Source organism: Rhinopithecus bieti, unplaced genomic scaffold, assembly GCF_001698545.2.
Source record: "Rhinopithecus bieti isolate Rb0 unplaced genomic scaffold, ASM169854v2 scaffold_10656, whole genome shotgun sequence".
In the NCBI taxonomy this organism is placed as follows: Eukaryota; Metazoa; Chordata; class Mammalia; order Primates; family Cercopithecidae; genus Rhinopithecus; species Rhinopithecus bieti.
The window spans coordinates 147,190-161,145 of record NW_016806449.1 but is presented as its reverse complement, the minus strand read 5'-3'; the positions used below and the strand labels follow the sequence as shown (position 1 = coordinate 161,145).

The window sequence follows — 13,956 nt, the reverse complement described above, 5'->3', positions numbered from 1 at the left end:
AGGTATCCCCGCATCTTGAGAAGCGCTGACACACTGTGCAACAGAGCCAAGACCCTGGCCGAGGTATCCCCGCATCTTGAGAAGCGCTGACACACTGTGCAACAGAGCCAAGACCCTGGCCGAGGTATCCCCGCATCTTGAGAAGCGCTGACACACTGTGCAACAGAGCCAAGACACTGACCGAGAAACATGGCCCCGAAGGCTGGGAAAAGACCTGGGAGCTCCACACATCAAGCTGCAAGGTGCACGCCCTGCAGTGCCAGGCTGCGTGTTCCTAGTTCAGAACCACCAGAGCCCTCTCCTGGGGCCCATCCAGTCACCCCGAATCTAATGAGGAGAAACAACTTTAGAGATAAAAAGCTCAGGAAGGAAACAGGAGCCAGAGGGGGATGGACGGTGGAGAGGAGGCAACCCCCATTTCTTCTGTTCAGTCTGGGGAAGTGGTGGCCTTTTAGACTCAGTGAAGACTCCAAATACCATGCATCACTGTGTCCCTGGCCAGGGGCCTGTCATATGCCCCCTGTCGCATTCTCCAGTTCCTCCTGGAGCCTGTCCTGTCTCTGCAGGCTGCTTGGTCTGCTGGTTCTAAACCACATTGGCCTGGACTCCCCTGTCCCCACAGAACAACTCTGTCCCCTTTGGCTGTGGTTCTGGTCTTCCCTGACACAACTGTCTTTCTCCCCAGCTGTCCCTGCTGCCCTCAGTCCCGCTGGGCTGCTCACTGCTCCTGCGGAATCCTGTGTCCCAATGCCTGACCACCTGGTTCCCGGCAGACCCGAGCACCTACCAACGATGGTGTTGTAGCCCTCGGGGAAGTTGGTGATGAACTCGTGAGCATTGGCTTCCCGGGCGGCTGCGTACACCTCTTCATTGGAAGCTTCCAGCTTCCCAAAGCGGATGTTTTCCATGATGGTCGTCCCAAACAGGATGGGCTCCTGTGGGTGAGGGGTTATGGAGACAGTCCACAGAAACATTCTCTTTGCCCCAGAAACCTGAGGGGCCACCATGTACATTGGGACATTCCATTTGGTGGATTAGATTAGGATCTCTTGAAGAATGAGATGTTCAAAGTCAGAGGTGAAGTGAGGACGCAGAGTGGACCCCAAAAGGGAAGGACAGGTTGACCTCCTACCAACGACCCAGAACCCTCCTCAGGAGCAGGAGTGGGAGGAGCTGGCACGGCAGGGTGCTGGGAATTGGGAGCTTGCATGCGCCTTTCTTCTGCACAGGCACTCTCCCTGGCGGGACAGCAGGCATGCCCCTCTTCATTCACGGCCCTCGAAGGGAAGGGTGGACCCTCGCTGGGCAGTGCCACCTCAAGCACAGGGAGAATAGCTGCAGGCTCAGCAACTCCACCACGGGCTTCTCTAGACCTGGATGCTATGGGATTTTCGAGAATCCCATGGATTCCCCATCTGTGTAGACTGTTGTAAATGGGGACAAAGCGTCCCTGCTCTGGGAGACCAGGCAGAGCTGTGGCTGCTCCCAGGACAGGGATGCCTCATCCAGACAACAGCTGAGGACATGTGAAGAAGGCCAGGGGTCTCCTGAGAGCAGCAAGGATGATGAGGGTGGAAAGAAAAGAAAAGGCACCTGAGGACTAAGAGGGCAGGGCCCAGGGGAGGACGGGCAGTGGGAGCCAAGGGCTGCCCATGTGGCCCCGCACCTGGCTGATGAAGCCGACAACCTGGCCCCGGAGCCAGGAGGGGTCAAGGGTGCGCAGGTCCCGCCCGTCCAGCATCACCACGCCTGCCGTGGGGTCGTAGAAGCGCTCCAGCAGGGAAGCCACGGTGGTCTTTCCTGGGGAATTGGGTTGAGAGGGAGGGAGGCCAGGGATTCTGGGGATTGTCCCAGGAAAGAAGGCCCCTTGTGGCAGTGTAGGAAGGGACCCCACCGGGGGTGCAGGGCTCACTGCTCCCAGCCTTGCTCTGAGTGGCTGCTAGAGAAGAGTCAGAGGGTGAGGAGAAGGTGGTGGGCTCCCCTTACCTCCCCCAGACTGGCCCACGAGGGCCACGATCTTGCCAGGGGGCAGCGTCAGGGTGAAGTCTTTCAGCACCTCGAAGCCGGGGCGGCAGGGGTAGCTGGGAGGAGCCGAGAGACCCCCAGTCAGACCAGGCTCCCAGCCCTTGTTGCCTGGGTCCCTCCTGAAGCCTCCCTGTAGCCCTCTGGGAGGGCCTGTTTATGGGGGGGCATTAAGCCAGACCTCCACCCCCGAATCCTCTCGCCTGATCCTCAGCCCAGGGACCCATCCCCACACCTGCTCACCCATGCTGACCTGAAGCAGACATTCTGAAACGTAACGGAGCCACGCAGGTGCTCTTTGGGGATGCAGCAGCCCCCAGACAGGGGGATGCAGGGGCTCAGGGCCATGTACTCAAAGACCCGGGCACCTGCACTCAGCCCCCGGACCACCTGTGGGAGGGGATCCAAAGTCCGCAGAGAGGCAGGAGTGGGGGTGACCACAGCATCTCCAGGGAGTGGCCGTGGCTCTGGGCTGGGGTCTCCCCAGCTCCTCTGCCCGTCCACACCCAGTCAACAGGCAACTCCCACAGTGGCACATACACGGCACAAACTCCACACCCCAGGCCCTCCACCCTATCGGCCACTCACCTGACCAAACAGGACAGAGAGGTTGGCCATGGACCTGGCAGAAGAAGGAGAGAGGGCTGGAATACATGGGAACAAGAAGAGCCAGAGAGGAGGGGAAGGAAGCCATGGTGGGGTGGGGGAGCAAGGAAGCAGGTGGCCTGTGGTCAAATGCAGACTGCTTCTGCACCATGGGGGCACGAAGCCCTGGGACGCAGCAACACCAGATCGCTGAGCCCTGGCTCCCTCCTTGGCCAGATAAGGATGACAGCTGTCCCTCAGCCCAGCCCAAGCCCCAGGAGGGGGTGCTCCAGGAGGACATAGAAGTGAAGGCACAGGCCTCTGTGGGTGTCCACCACTGCCCTGGCCTATGGTCTGCAGGGTGAGGCCTGTGCACACACGCAGGGGTGATACCGGCCCACGAGGAAGGGAGTCCAGCTGACCCACAAACTCCCTGCTGTGCCCTGAGGATGCAGAGGCTGCCACCGTGAACATAGATCAAGGGTGCGTGGCTCACAAGGGGAGAGCAGATCTAACACTGCAGACTCTTGGGGAAGCAATGACTTCGGCTGACATTTAGGTGGAAAAAGTGATGTTAAATCTTTTTGGAGAAAGAAGAAAACAAGACACTGGGTACAGGGGAACTCTTGGGAGAACCCAAAAAAAAATTCCCTGAAAAAAACTTTTCTCATGAGCTTGCCCTGCAGGTGAGTATACCCACGGTGTTATCTGTCTAGACAGTGGGTGGCCTCCTTTGTCGCGGCAGGGCTGGGGTAGGGCTGGCCAGCTGCCAGGAGGCTGGGGAGGAAGGTGAGTCACTGGTCCCTGACTGGCCTGGCTGACCCGTGACAGTGTGTGTATGCCTGGTCCCCTCCTTAGGAAGAGGAAAGACTGACTCCCCAGCAACCCTTCAGCTGCAGACTCACTTCTTCCAGCACTGGGGTGGGGGTGAGTGGGAGGAGCCTCAAAACCCAAAAGGAAAAGGTCCCACTGGACTCAGCACAGTCAGCACTTGCTAAAGGGAGCAGGGAGGCACCAGGCAGGAAGGAACCAGCCCAGTCAGCTATCTGTTGATGAGCAGAGGAACATTCTCCACCTGGCAAAGGGGCTAGGCAGCAACTGAAATTCAAAATGCACATGACTCACTGGAGTGCGATGACCCTGCTCTCAGGGGCCATGGGCTGTGGGCTACGGGCCTGTTCCCAGGTGAAGCCTGGCCCTGATTCTGATGAGGCGGCTGGACCCCGCTTGCTGTCTGTCTAGGCACCTCCCCATCTCCATCAGGAGTGCTGAGGATGGGCTCATAGGTTAGGCTGCCTGAGGCAGGTTGGGCCATCCTGCTCCCCTCTCTGCCTTCTCTCTGCTAGACCCCAGTGCCAATGCATGGGCTCTTGGCTTAGCTGGCAGGACCCAGTGGGAAACACACCAGCTGCTTTATGCAACAAACCCAATTTCCCCAAGGTAGGTGGGGAAGAATCTCCACATAGCCAGGGCTAGAAGGACCCCCAAGAGGATGGGTCTAGGGCCTGTGGCTGTGGGAGCAGCCAGCGAAACAGCACAGACAAGCCCCTGGGGGTTCTTGTGTGTGTCATAAAATTGCTGGATGGACAAGCAGTACGGTGAGAGGTAAAGTCAGAGTCTCAGCCGGGCACAGTGGCTCACGCCTGTAATCCCAGCACTTTGGGAGGCCAAGGCGGGCGGATCACGAGGTCAGGAGATCAAGACCATCCTGGCTAACATAGTGAAACCCCATCTCTACTAAAAATACAAGAAAAAATTAGCCGGGCGTGGTGGCGGGCGCCTGTAGTCCCAGCTACTCCGGAGGCTGAGGCAGGAGAACGGCGTGAACCTGGGGGACAGAGCTTGCAGTGAGCCGAAATCGCACCACTGCACTCCAGCCTGGGTGACAGAGCGAGACTCCATTTCAAACAAACAAACAAAAAAAGTCAGAGTCTCAGGCCCTAAAGGGGAAGTAGGGGCCCCGAAGCGGGAGGGTTGGGGCTAGACAGTACAGCCACCCTCCCTACAGGGAGACTGTCCCACCATTGCCCACCACAGAGGGCTAAGGGGTGATTTTATTAAGGGAGCCACTGGGCTTTTCTTGTTTTTTTTTTTGAGATGGAGTCTTGCTCTGTTGCCAGGCTGGAATGCAGTGGCGCAATCTCAGCTCACTGCAACCTCTGCCTCCCAGGTTCAAGTGATTCTCCTGCCTCAGCCTCCCGAGTAGCTGGGACTACAGGTGCGCATCGCCACGCCCAGCTAAATTTTGTATTTTTAGCAGAGACGGGGTTTCACCATGTTGGCCAGGATGGTCTCGATCTCTTAACTTCATGATCTGCCCACCCTGGCCTCCCAAAGTGCTGGGGTTACAGGTGTGAGCCACCGTGCCTGGCCGCCACTAGGCTTCTTATGGGTCCTCAGGACTAAAACGACTGTCCTGTTCAGTGAGGCCAAAGCTCTGGTCAAGGGAAGTGGGTTAGCACTGAGCAGGGCAGGCAGTGGTGGAAGCAGCCTCCCCCAGGCCCCATCTCTATCACAGTAAGAACACCTGAATTCCAAAGCCACGACAGAATAGCTCCCTAAGCTGGAGGAGGGACGAGGCTGCCCAGGAGGCCTGAGCCCAGGACCAGAAAGGGTCTGAATGTGTTCAGATTAGGGAGCATCGAGCAGACATGGGGCCCACGAGGGTGTCCGTGCATCTGCGGAAATGGGAGGAACATCTCCGTGGAATGTCAGGCTTGAGGCTGAAAATGGGAGCCTGTCTCCATCCGCCTCCCCCTTCCTGGGATAGTACGCCCTGCAGTGAGGGCTTCCGATCCGGTGGACACACACGCAGGGGTGCACCATGCAGCAGGGGGAGGACACATGCCTCAGTAGAATGGGGTGGGGGCCTGGGAGGAAGAGCAGGGGGCTTGTTGGGGAGGGAGGGGGTGGCAGCGGTGATGCACGGTTGGTGGAGACAGGTCTTCACCCTTTGATGATCTGCTGCAGCATATTTACTATCTCATTATTTACCATATTTATGTAGAACTGCTTTTGTTTAGCTTGGAAAGAGACAGGAACGGGGAGGCCCACCTCGAGCTGTCTGGTGATCGGCTCTGGTCACCCCAGAGGCTCAGCTGAGCGGGTAGTTTCGGACCAACGCAAAGCAATAAGCTATAAGGGTGGGGTGTGTGGGGACAGGGGTCAATTTGTCATCCCTGGAAGTGGCAGGCATAGGGAAGGGCAGCTCACAAAGCCTGTCAAGGATGGTCCTTCCATGTATGAAATGTCACAGCCTGCAGTGGAAGAGAATTCGGACAGGCTGCAACACGGAGGAAGCTGAGGACACAATGTGGAGTGACAAAACGCAGTCACAAAAGGACACAGTCTGACTCCACTTATAGGACGTCTCTAGAGTTGTCAAATCATAAGGACAGAAAGCGCAATGGTGGGTGCCAGGGGCTGGGGGAGGGCGAATGGGGATTTGCTCCGCTCTGCCAGATAAAGAGTTCTGGAGACGGACGGCGGTGTCAGCCACACAGCAATGTGAGTGCGCCCACTGCCAATGAGCCGCATGCTTCAAAATGGTTAAAATGCTGCATTTTATGTTATGTGTACTTTACCACAGTTAAAACAAATTTTTAAAAACCTGTCAAGGAAACTTCTGGGTCCTTTGGAAGGCTAAAGATGACAAGCACCTGCCTGCTGCAGCGCCACTGCCCCGGCCGGGAGGGTTGTTATGGGCCCTGAGGGGCTCTCTCTCCCCGACCCTACGCATCCCTGGGGGAGCTGGGCAGGCCTGGAGCCGCACAGCAGTCAGCCCCCAGAGAAGACTGCACCCGTGTCTGCTGACCCAGCAGGGCTCTGGAGGGTGGCAAGGGGATCTGTAGCGATGGGAACGGCCCCCACTTACCTTTGTACTGTCTGGGAAGCCACCAGGAAGGACATGAGGTCTCCTCCTGTCAGATGCTGTCCGGCCACAAGGGAGCCCCCAATAAACAGGGTACCCAAGACCATGCCTGCAGGAGAGGATACAGTGAGGGAGGACGAAGCAGGAGCAGAGGAAACAGCGCTGGGCCTGCTCTGCCAGTGCTGGCTGTGAGAGTCAGGTGAGGCGCATGGCTGGTCCCAGCCTTGGCTTCCTCCTTGGAAGAGCAAGTCGGGGTGGGCACGCCTCCATGGCCTCCTCGAGGGTGGCCCTGTGCGTTCCGCATGGAACCCCATAGCTGGGTTGGGACATCGGCACCCTCCCTTTACCTGCGAGAGTTAGCAGCTGGCCCGAGGCGAATGCAGGCAGCCAGCAGATGGAGGGTGGGCCTTTGCCTGCCTTGGCTGCTCCCAGATCCTCCCCAGCCCACAAGAGCCCCTCCAACCCCCAACTGGCTCACTCACAGTTGAAGGCGATGTTGGAAAGCCCTTGGAACAGGGCGATGCCCCGGCCCAGCTCCTCTGCCCGGCAGCGGCATGCTTCCAGCTCTGCCCCGTAGCGCCTGGTGAGAGAAGCCAGTGCACTCAGGAGGCAGCTGGGCTGGCACCAAGGGTGGGCAGGGTGTGGGGGGGCATCTCTGCTTTGTGCTTGGCCCTCCCAGGACTCACTCCTCTTCCCGTTGCTCCATGGCGAAGGCACGCACAGTCCGGACATTGCCCAGGGCCTCATCTGCTACGCCCATTGCTCTGGCGATCTGCAAGGAGTTCAGGAAACGGGACAAGGAGTCCAGGTTGGGGAGAGAGAGGAGTTCCAGGGAGTGGAAAGAGAAACGGTGTGGGGAGAGTAAGGAGGATGGTCAGGAATGCCGGTACCTGCTCCTGACACTGGCGAGACAATTTTCGGAGGCCAGAGCCCATCAGGGTGCCCACTCCCATCAGGGCTGGTGTGGCCACCATCAGCAGCAGCGTGAGGCGTGTAGACAGCATGGACAGGGATATCAGGCAGCCCGCCACCTGGGTGCAGCTTCGTAGCCCCTAGGGAGGGGGAGGGAAGGCAGGAGGCTACAGCGTCCGCACCATGACAGGAAGGACTTTTCCAAGGGTCAGCTGGCTGTAGCTCTGCACTCCCAAGACCAAGGCCCCAGGTCTTGGCCCCTGGGAGGCCCAGTGGCAGTCCACTGGTCACAGTACATAACCCTAACTTGGCCAGTTTGGGTGCGAGCAGCAGGCCTGAAGGGGCCGAGTGAGAATGCTATGAACTGTGGCACCCTTCCCTAGACAAATCCCAGCTTGCTTATCTTTCCGTTCTAGGAACTGAACAAAGAGAACCGCATGGCAGTACACCAGTGACCGCCTAGGCCAGTGTGTGGCACGATCCCGCAGCCACAGAGTCAGTGGGGGAGGATAAGGGGAGAGCATTGGTGTTAGGTAGGCAATGGGCGTAGCAGATGAGGCCCTGGGCAACGTCCAGACTGTGTGTGCCTTCGCCATGGAGCAACGGGAAGAGGAGTGAGTCCTGGGAGGGCCAAGCACAAAGCAGACCCTCTGTGCACGCTCAATGCTTGTCAGCAATCCAGGCACTCTGGGGACAAGGCAGGCGAAGTGATTTTGCTCTTGCCAGGAAAGGCTCTTGTCTGAGTGCTTGGGAAGGCTTTCCAGGGAAGATTCGGTTTCAGAGCGGTGAAGAAGCAGCCTGTACTGACCTTGGACACTGCCTCTACACTTTCCTTCCATGAACTTCCATGGTGCCTCACCCACGGCCTCACCAGGCAGTGGGCTTCTCGAGTCAGCGTGCGCCTGTCAGCCCAACATCAGGGCTGGGGTGGGCAGGGCTGGTCTGGCGAGTCCACGTGGGAAAGTGTGTATGTGGATGTGGAGGGGCCACTGGGCCACTGACCTGGGAGATGACGAGCTTGAAGGATGACTTAAACTCCTGCACGTCAGTCGTCAAGCGGCTCACCAGCTGCCCTGTCTTATTGGTGTCAAAGAAGGCGATGTCTTGTCTGGCATGGGACATGGACCAACAAGGAGGGAAAAAGAGGAAGACATTACTTCAGGATGAGGCCCCACCCCCAGGCCCCCTCGGACCATCAGTCACCCCAACTCTGCACCCTGTGGCTGGCAGTACCGGAGCAGGGAGCTGAAGAGGGCCCTCCGCATGTCCACAGCCATGCGCTCGCCAATGTGGGACAGCAGCACCAGGTACCCAAAGGTCAGCAGTCCCTGCGAAAGAGCCCAGTGCACTCAGGGATGCCTCGGGTGGCTCCTTGGCGGCCCCCAGCCCCACTCCCAGCTGTACCTGGACACCATAGAGGATAAGCAGGTGGGTGCTGAGATTCCGGGACTCAGTCATGAAACTCCCCATGTGGTCCCTCGTGAACTTGGCCACAATCTCTACCAGCTGGCCCAGGAGCAGGGGGATCTGTACATTCACGAGTGCCGCACCCAAGGCCAGCTGGAATGGGGAGGCAGAGGGTACAAATGTTTTGAGTGGGGGAGCCACACTCCTCCCCATCCCCAGCCAGATCTTGGTCCTTCCTCTCCCACTACTGAGCCCTGCTCTTGTCCAGGTCGTGGCTGGTCATTTGGACCTACATCAGTGCCTCTCAGAAGTTCAAACCCTGGCTTCCAGCCCCCATGGACCTCTGCACACCCAGCCACCCAGTGTTGATGCCCCTGGCACCCTGGCTAGCCCTCACTGCTCCCGTGAGCTCTCCCCTGAGAGGCAGCGAGGCAGGAATGCCATCCCTTTGTAGCTCTGGGTCCTGCCCTGTCCCCAGGATGGAGAAATGGGGAAAGCCTCACCACGATGGCTACCCCCAGGGCCAGCAGGTGGGGGCGCAGAAACTGCCAGAAGAGCTTCCAGTTAAAGCGAGACCCCACGACACGGGGTGTGGAGCTGGCAGGAGGGGCCTCTTCTGCCTCACAGAGGGCCACAAAGTAGAGGCGGGGACACTTACTCAGTATCACGGGGCCTAGCAGGGCTCCCCCAACCCAGCACCAGGCAGAGGGGCTCTGTCTGGGAGCTAGGGGGGCGCGAGGGAGGTGGGCCCAGAGCTGGGACCGCAGGTGGGCCACGGCCCGGAGGAGGGTGGAGCTGCGGTGGCCATCAGAGTACCTGTAAGGAGAAAGAGGCATGGATGGCTCCAGGCTCCAACTGCCCTCCAACTGACCAGCACACCCACGGGGCTCTGGCCGAGTCCTCTGGAAGCAGCACTTCCTCTTCCTTCAGGCCCTCGCCCCTGCCCTTCTCAGGGCTCTTCTGAAGCAACTTCAGTTTCTAAGACAGACGTCCATGGGCAAAGTCACAGAGGAATGAGACACTGAGCAAAAAATCGAGTCTTAAAAGTCTTATTCCCCTGGGCACCTCACAGGCCACACCCAGTCAGCCAGGGTCCTTGCAGCCTCGACTCCAGGCTCTGACAGAAGCACAGACTGAAGAACTGGATGGCACATTAGATGGCCACACACTGCCTGGACAGGAAGGGGCCAGGGGTTTAAGGGACTATGGTGCAGAGGTGAGGAAAGAGAGCTGCTCCTGTACCCGGCACTGGACTTGCTCACAGCAGCCACCAGGGCAGACATGGCCCCACCTCCTGGAGCTAATGGGCCACTTCCCTTGATCCTCACCTCCCTGGGAGGGAGGTGCCATTATTCTCACTTGACTGATGAAGAAAATCATGTGGAGCTAAGAGAGCTGAAATAATTTGTCCCCAGGCTGTAGAACTGGGACGAGCAGGGAACCAAGTCTGCAGTCTGACTCCAGCACCCAGACTGTCTCTACTCTGCCAGTGTGCTGTGTCTTCTGACGTCCCAGGCCCATTACCCTACCTCCCCTCCCTGGCCTGGGGCACCATGGACACACACTCCTTCTCCACAGCTGAAGGAGGAAACAGAGAAAAATAAAAATTCTAATAACTTATCTTGTCATCTTGAATAGGCCAATACCTTCTCTTTCCTTCAGCTGCTGCATCTATAAAATGCTAACGTTGATTCTACTATTCTAGACAGTTTTTTTGTTTTTTTGAGAAAGAGTCTCGCTCTGTCACCCCAGCTGGAGTGAAGTGGCATAATCTCAGCTCACTGCAACCTCTGCCTCCCGGGTACAAGAGATTCTTCTGCCTCAGCCTCCTGAGCAGCTGGTACTACAGGCACGTGCCACCACACCCAGCTAATTTTTGTATTTTTAGTAGAGACGGGGTTTTGCTATATTGGCAAGGCTGGTCTTGAACTCCTGACCTTGTGATCCACCCGCCTTAGCCTCCCAAAGTGCTGGGATTACAGGCATGAGTCACTGCACCTGGCCTATTCTAGACATTTTGAACCTACTGTGTGCAGGTGCTCTGCTTGGGTGATGGAGAGGATGGAGATGAACATGACAGCTGAAGTAACTCCCCTCACAGTAGTCATGCTTGAGTGCAGGAGACTCACAGTTAACTGGAAATCAGAGGCACAAAACAGCTTGAAGTCCTGCTCCTCCTTCTCCTCAGAGGGAGTCAGGAAAGGTCTTCTAGGTGAGGCCTGAGGGGGAACAGGAGGCCAGGCACAGGTAGGGGTGGGCTATAAAGGGGAGAGCTCTAGGCACAGGGAAAGTAAGTGTGAGTGTCTGCAGTGAGAAAGGATGGGAGAGAAGTTTCAGGAACTGTATGGCTGAAGCCTGGCCTACAAGAAGGGAGAAGAGACATGAGACTTGGGGGGAGGGGCAGTTTTCTAGTTCTTATAAAGCTCCTGGACTTGGGGGGCAATAAGGGTCATGGTGATTTTTAGGCTGAGGTGTGACAAGATCATGCTTGCATTTTAAAGATCACAGCATGGCCAGGTGCAGTGTCTCATGCCTGTAATCCCAACACTTTGGTAGGCTGAGGCGGGTGGATCATTTGAGGCCAGGAGTTCAAGATCAACATGCTAAAACCGTGTCTCTACTAAAAATTAGCTGGGTGTGGTGGTGTGTGCCTGTGGTCCCAGCCACTTGGGAGGCTGAGGCAGAGAATCACTTGAACCTGGGAGGAGGAGGTTGCAGTGAGCCAAGATCGTGCTACCGTACGCCAGCCTGGGCAACGGAGACTCTGTCTTGAAAAAAAAAAAAGATCATAGCAGAGGGGTGTGGGCTGGAGGCAGACAGGACTGGTTGTAGGAAGCAGAAGTTATCCAGCCAGGAGAGGAGGGTGAGATCTAGAAGATCTACATGAGGTTACTGATGGGGAAAGGCTTTAAAAAACAATAGTGTGAGCTTTTCTACCATCATGGCCTTTCACATCCCTAGACCCTTCTAATTGCAGTCTTCACCTCATCCTTCCCTTGCTGTGCCTTTTGCCTGCATGAGGCCTTCTCCCACCCCATTCCAACGTGCCAGGTTTTTATGTCCTGTTTTCCACTGTGTTCTTGTTTCTAGCATAAAGATAGAGATGCTTACTCTCCTTCTGCCTTGTGTAACTGTCCAGTTTTCCCATTACACCATGTGTTTCTGAAAGGCAGGAAATTATATCTTAGATAGCACTGGCAGAACTCCGGTACATAATAGATGTTCTGCAAATGTTTATGTTTGTTGAGCACATGCATGCCCTCATTAGAGGCGCAGGACAATCTGACCTAACTACTACAGGGTTTTGCAAATGTTTACACTTACTGTGGCCTACAGCAAGAAACAAATCTTACATTGCAACCCAGTACAATGAACACATACATACCACACAAAATGAAAATGCTTCACAAAATAGTATTTTCTCTAATTTTTAACATGCCCCTTCCCTCCCCTCCCCTCCCCTCCCTTCTCCTCCCTTTCCCGCCCTTCCCTTCCCTTCCTTTCCTTTCCTTTATCTAAGACAGGGTCTCACTCTGTTGCCCAGGCTGGAGAGTAAGTGGCGCTATCTTGGCTGACTGCAATCTCCACCTCCCAGGTTCAAGCAATTCTCCTACCTTAGCCTCCCAAGGAGCTGGGACTACAGGCGCCCACAACCATGCCTGGTTAATTTTTGTATTTTTAGAACAGACAGGACTTCACCATGTTGGCTAGGCTGGTCTCGAACTCCTGACCTCAAGTGATCTGCCTGTCCGGGCTCCTCAAAGTGCTGGGATTACAGGCGTGAGCCACCACACCTGGCTAATTTTTGTATTTTTAATAGAGATGGGGCTTCACTATGTTGGCCAGGCTGGTCTTGAACTCCTGACCTCCAGTGATCTGCCTGCCTTGGCCCCCAAAGTGCTGGGATTACAGGTGTGAACCACTGTGCCTGGTCTACATTTACATTTGTTTGTTTGTTTGTTTATTTATTTGAGACGGAGTCTTGCTCTGTCATGCTGGAGTGCAATGGCGCAATCTCGGCTCACTGCAACCTCTGCCTCCTGGGTTTGAGCAATTCTCTTGCCTCAGCCTCCCGAATAGCTGGGACTACAGGCGCGTGCAACCACACCTGGCAAATTTTCGTATTTTTAATAGAGACGGGGTTTCACCACGTTGGCCAGGCTGGTCTTGAACTCCTGACCTCAGGTGATCCGCCTGCCTTGGCCTCCCAAAGTGCTGGGATTATAGGCACGAGCCACCATGCCCAACTTATATTTACTTTTAAATGGTCCTGACCAACTGAATTCATTTCATAATCTATTGAAAAATACTGACTAATGAACACATATATACTTGAATATTATTTGATGTATTTCCTTGGGTTTTTCTCTGGTTTGAATAATATCAACACCCTTCCTCTTTCCTAAGGACTGTTTTTAAACCTTTCAATAATTTAGTATGGTCTTTTTCCAGCTTCTTGCATTGTCTCCAAACTAACACTCTAAGAAAGGCTTGGTCATTGCCAAGAGCATATGGATTACTTCCCAGCACCAATATTTCCAGCTCCAGCTCGATCCAGCTCTTGTCCTCCTTCAGTCAGATGGGCTTTCCAAATGACACAACTCCATATCCACCTGCCCTTGGGAATCTTCTATCTGTTTGGCCCCCAAGTAATTCGTTGTAGGATTAGAAAGGACAGCCAGGTGAGGTGGCTCACGCCTGTAATCCCAGCACTTTGGGAGGCCAAGGCAGGCAGATCGCCTGAGGTCAGGAGTTCAAGACCAGCCTGGCCACCAACATGACGAAACTCCGTCTCTACTAAAAATACAAAAATTAGCCGGGTGTGGTGCACGTCTGTAATTCCAGCTACTTGGGTGGCTGAGGCATGAGAATTGCTCGAACCCAGGAGGTAGAGGTTGCAGTCAGCTGAGATCACGCCACTGCAGTTCAGCCTGAGTGACAGAGCAAGACTCTTGTCTCAAAAAAAAAAAAAAAAAAAAAAGGAATCAGTCCCTTCTCATAAAGCATTTACATTCCAGTTGTAGTTTCAGGGGTCCTTGTTTGTTTCCCACATGTCTGTTTGTCTGTCTCTCTCTCTCTCGACCAACCTGTGTAGAGTGTTTCGCCAAAAACACATGTACAAGTTATTAGACTGACTTTTTTTTTTTTTTTTTTTTTTT

The 13,956-nt window shown here is 55.6% G+C and overlaps 1 protein-coding gene across 4 annotated transcripts in view; it reads right to left on the bottom strand.

Moving 5' to 3' along the window:
• ABCB8 (ATP binding cassette subfamily B member 8) overlaps positions 1–13,956 on the bottom strand; it is a 19,765-nt gene that overhangs the window by 3,816 nt on the left and 1,993 nt on the right. For 3 of the 4 annotated variants that reach the window (XM_017876625.1, XM_017876626.1, XM_017876627.1), the window contains 13 exons: positions 9,301–9,613; positions 8,795–8,950; positions 8,624–8,718; positions 8,393–8,498; positions 7,369–7,530; positions 7,165–7,250; positions 6,961–7,058; positions 6,482–6,587; positions 2,611–2,644; positions 2,276–2,412; positions 1,987–2,081; positions 1,667–1,800; positions 788–935 (listed from right to left, as the gene is read on the bottom strand). In XM_017876625.1, coding sequence (XP_017732114.1) covers positions 788–935; positions 1,667–1,800; positions 1,987–2,081; positions 2,276–2,412; positions 2,611–2,644; positions 6,482–6,587; positions 6,961–7,058; positions 7,165–7,250; positions 7,369–7,530; positions 8,393–8,498; positions 8,624–8,718; positions 8,795–8,950; positions 9,301–9,613 — 1,670 coding nt within the window. Of the gene's footprint in view, positions 1–787; positions 936–1,666; positions 1,801–1,986; positions 2,082–2,275; positions 2,413–2,610; positions 2,645–6,481; positions 6,588–6,960; positions 7,059–7,164; positions 7,251–7,368; positions 7,531–8,392; positions 8,499–8,623; positions 8,719–8,794; positions 8,951–9,300; positions 9,614–11,908; positions 11,960–13,956 lie in introns of all 4 variants that reach the window. The other variant, XM_017876624.1, reaches the window with a different exon arrangement.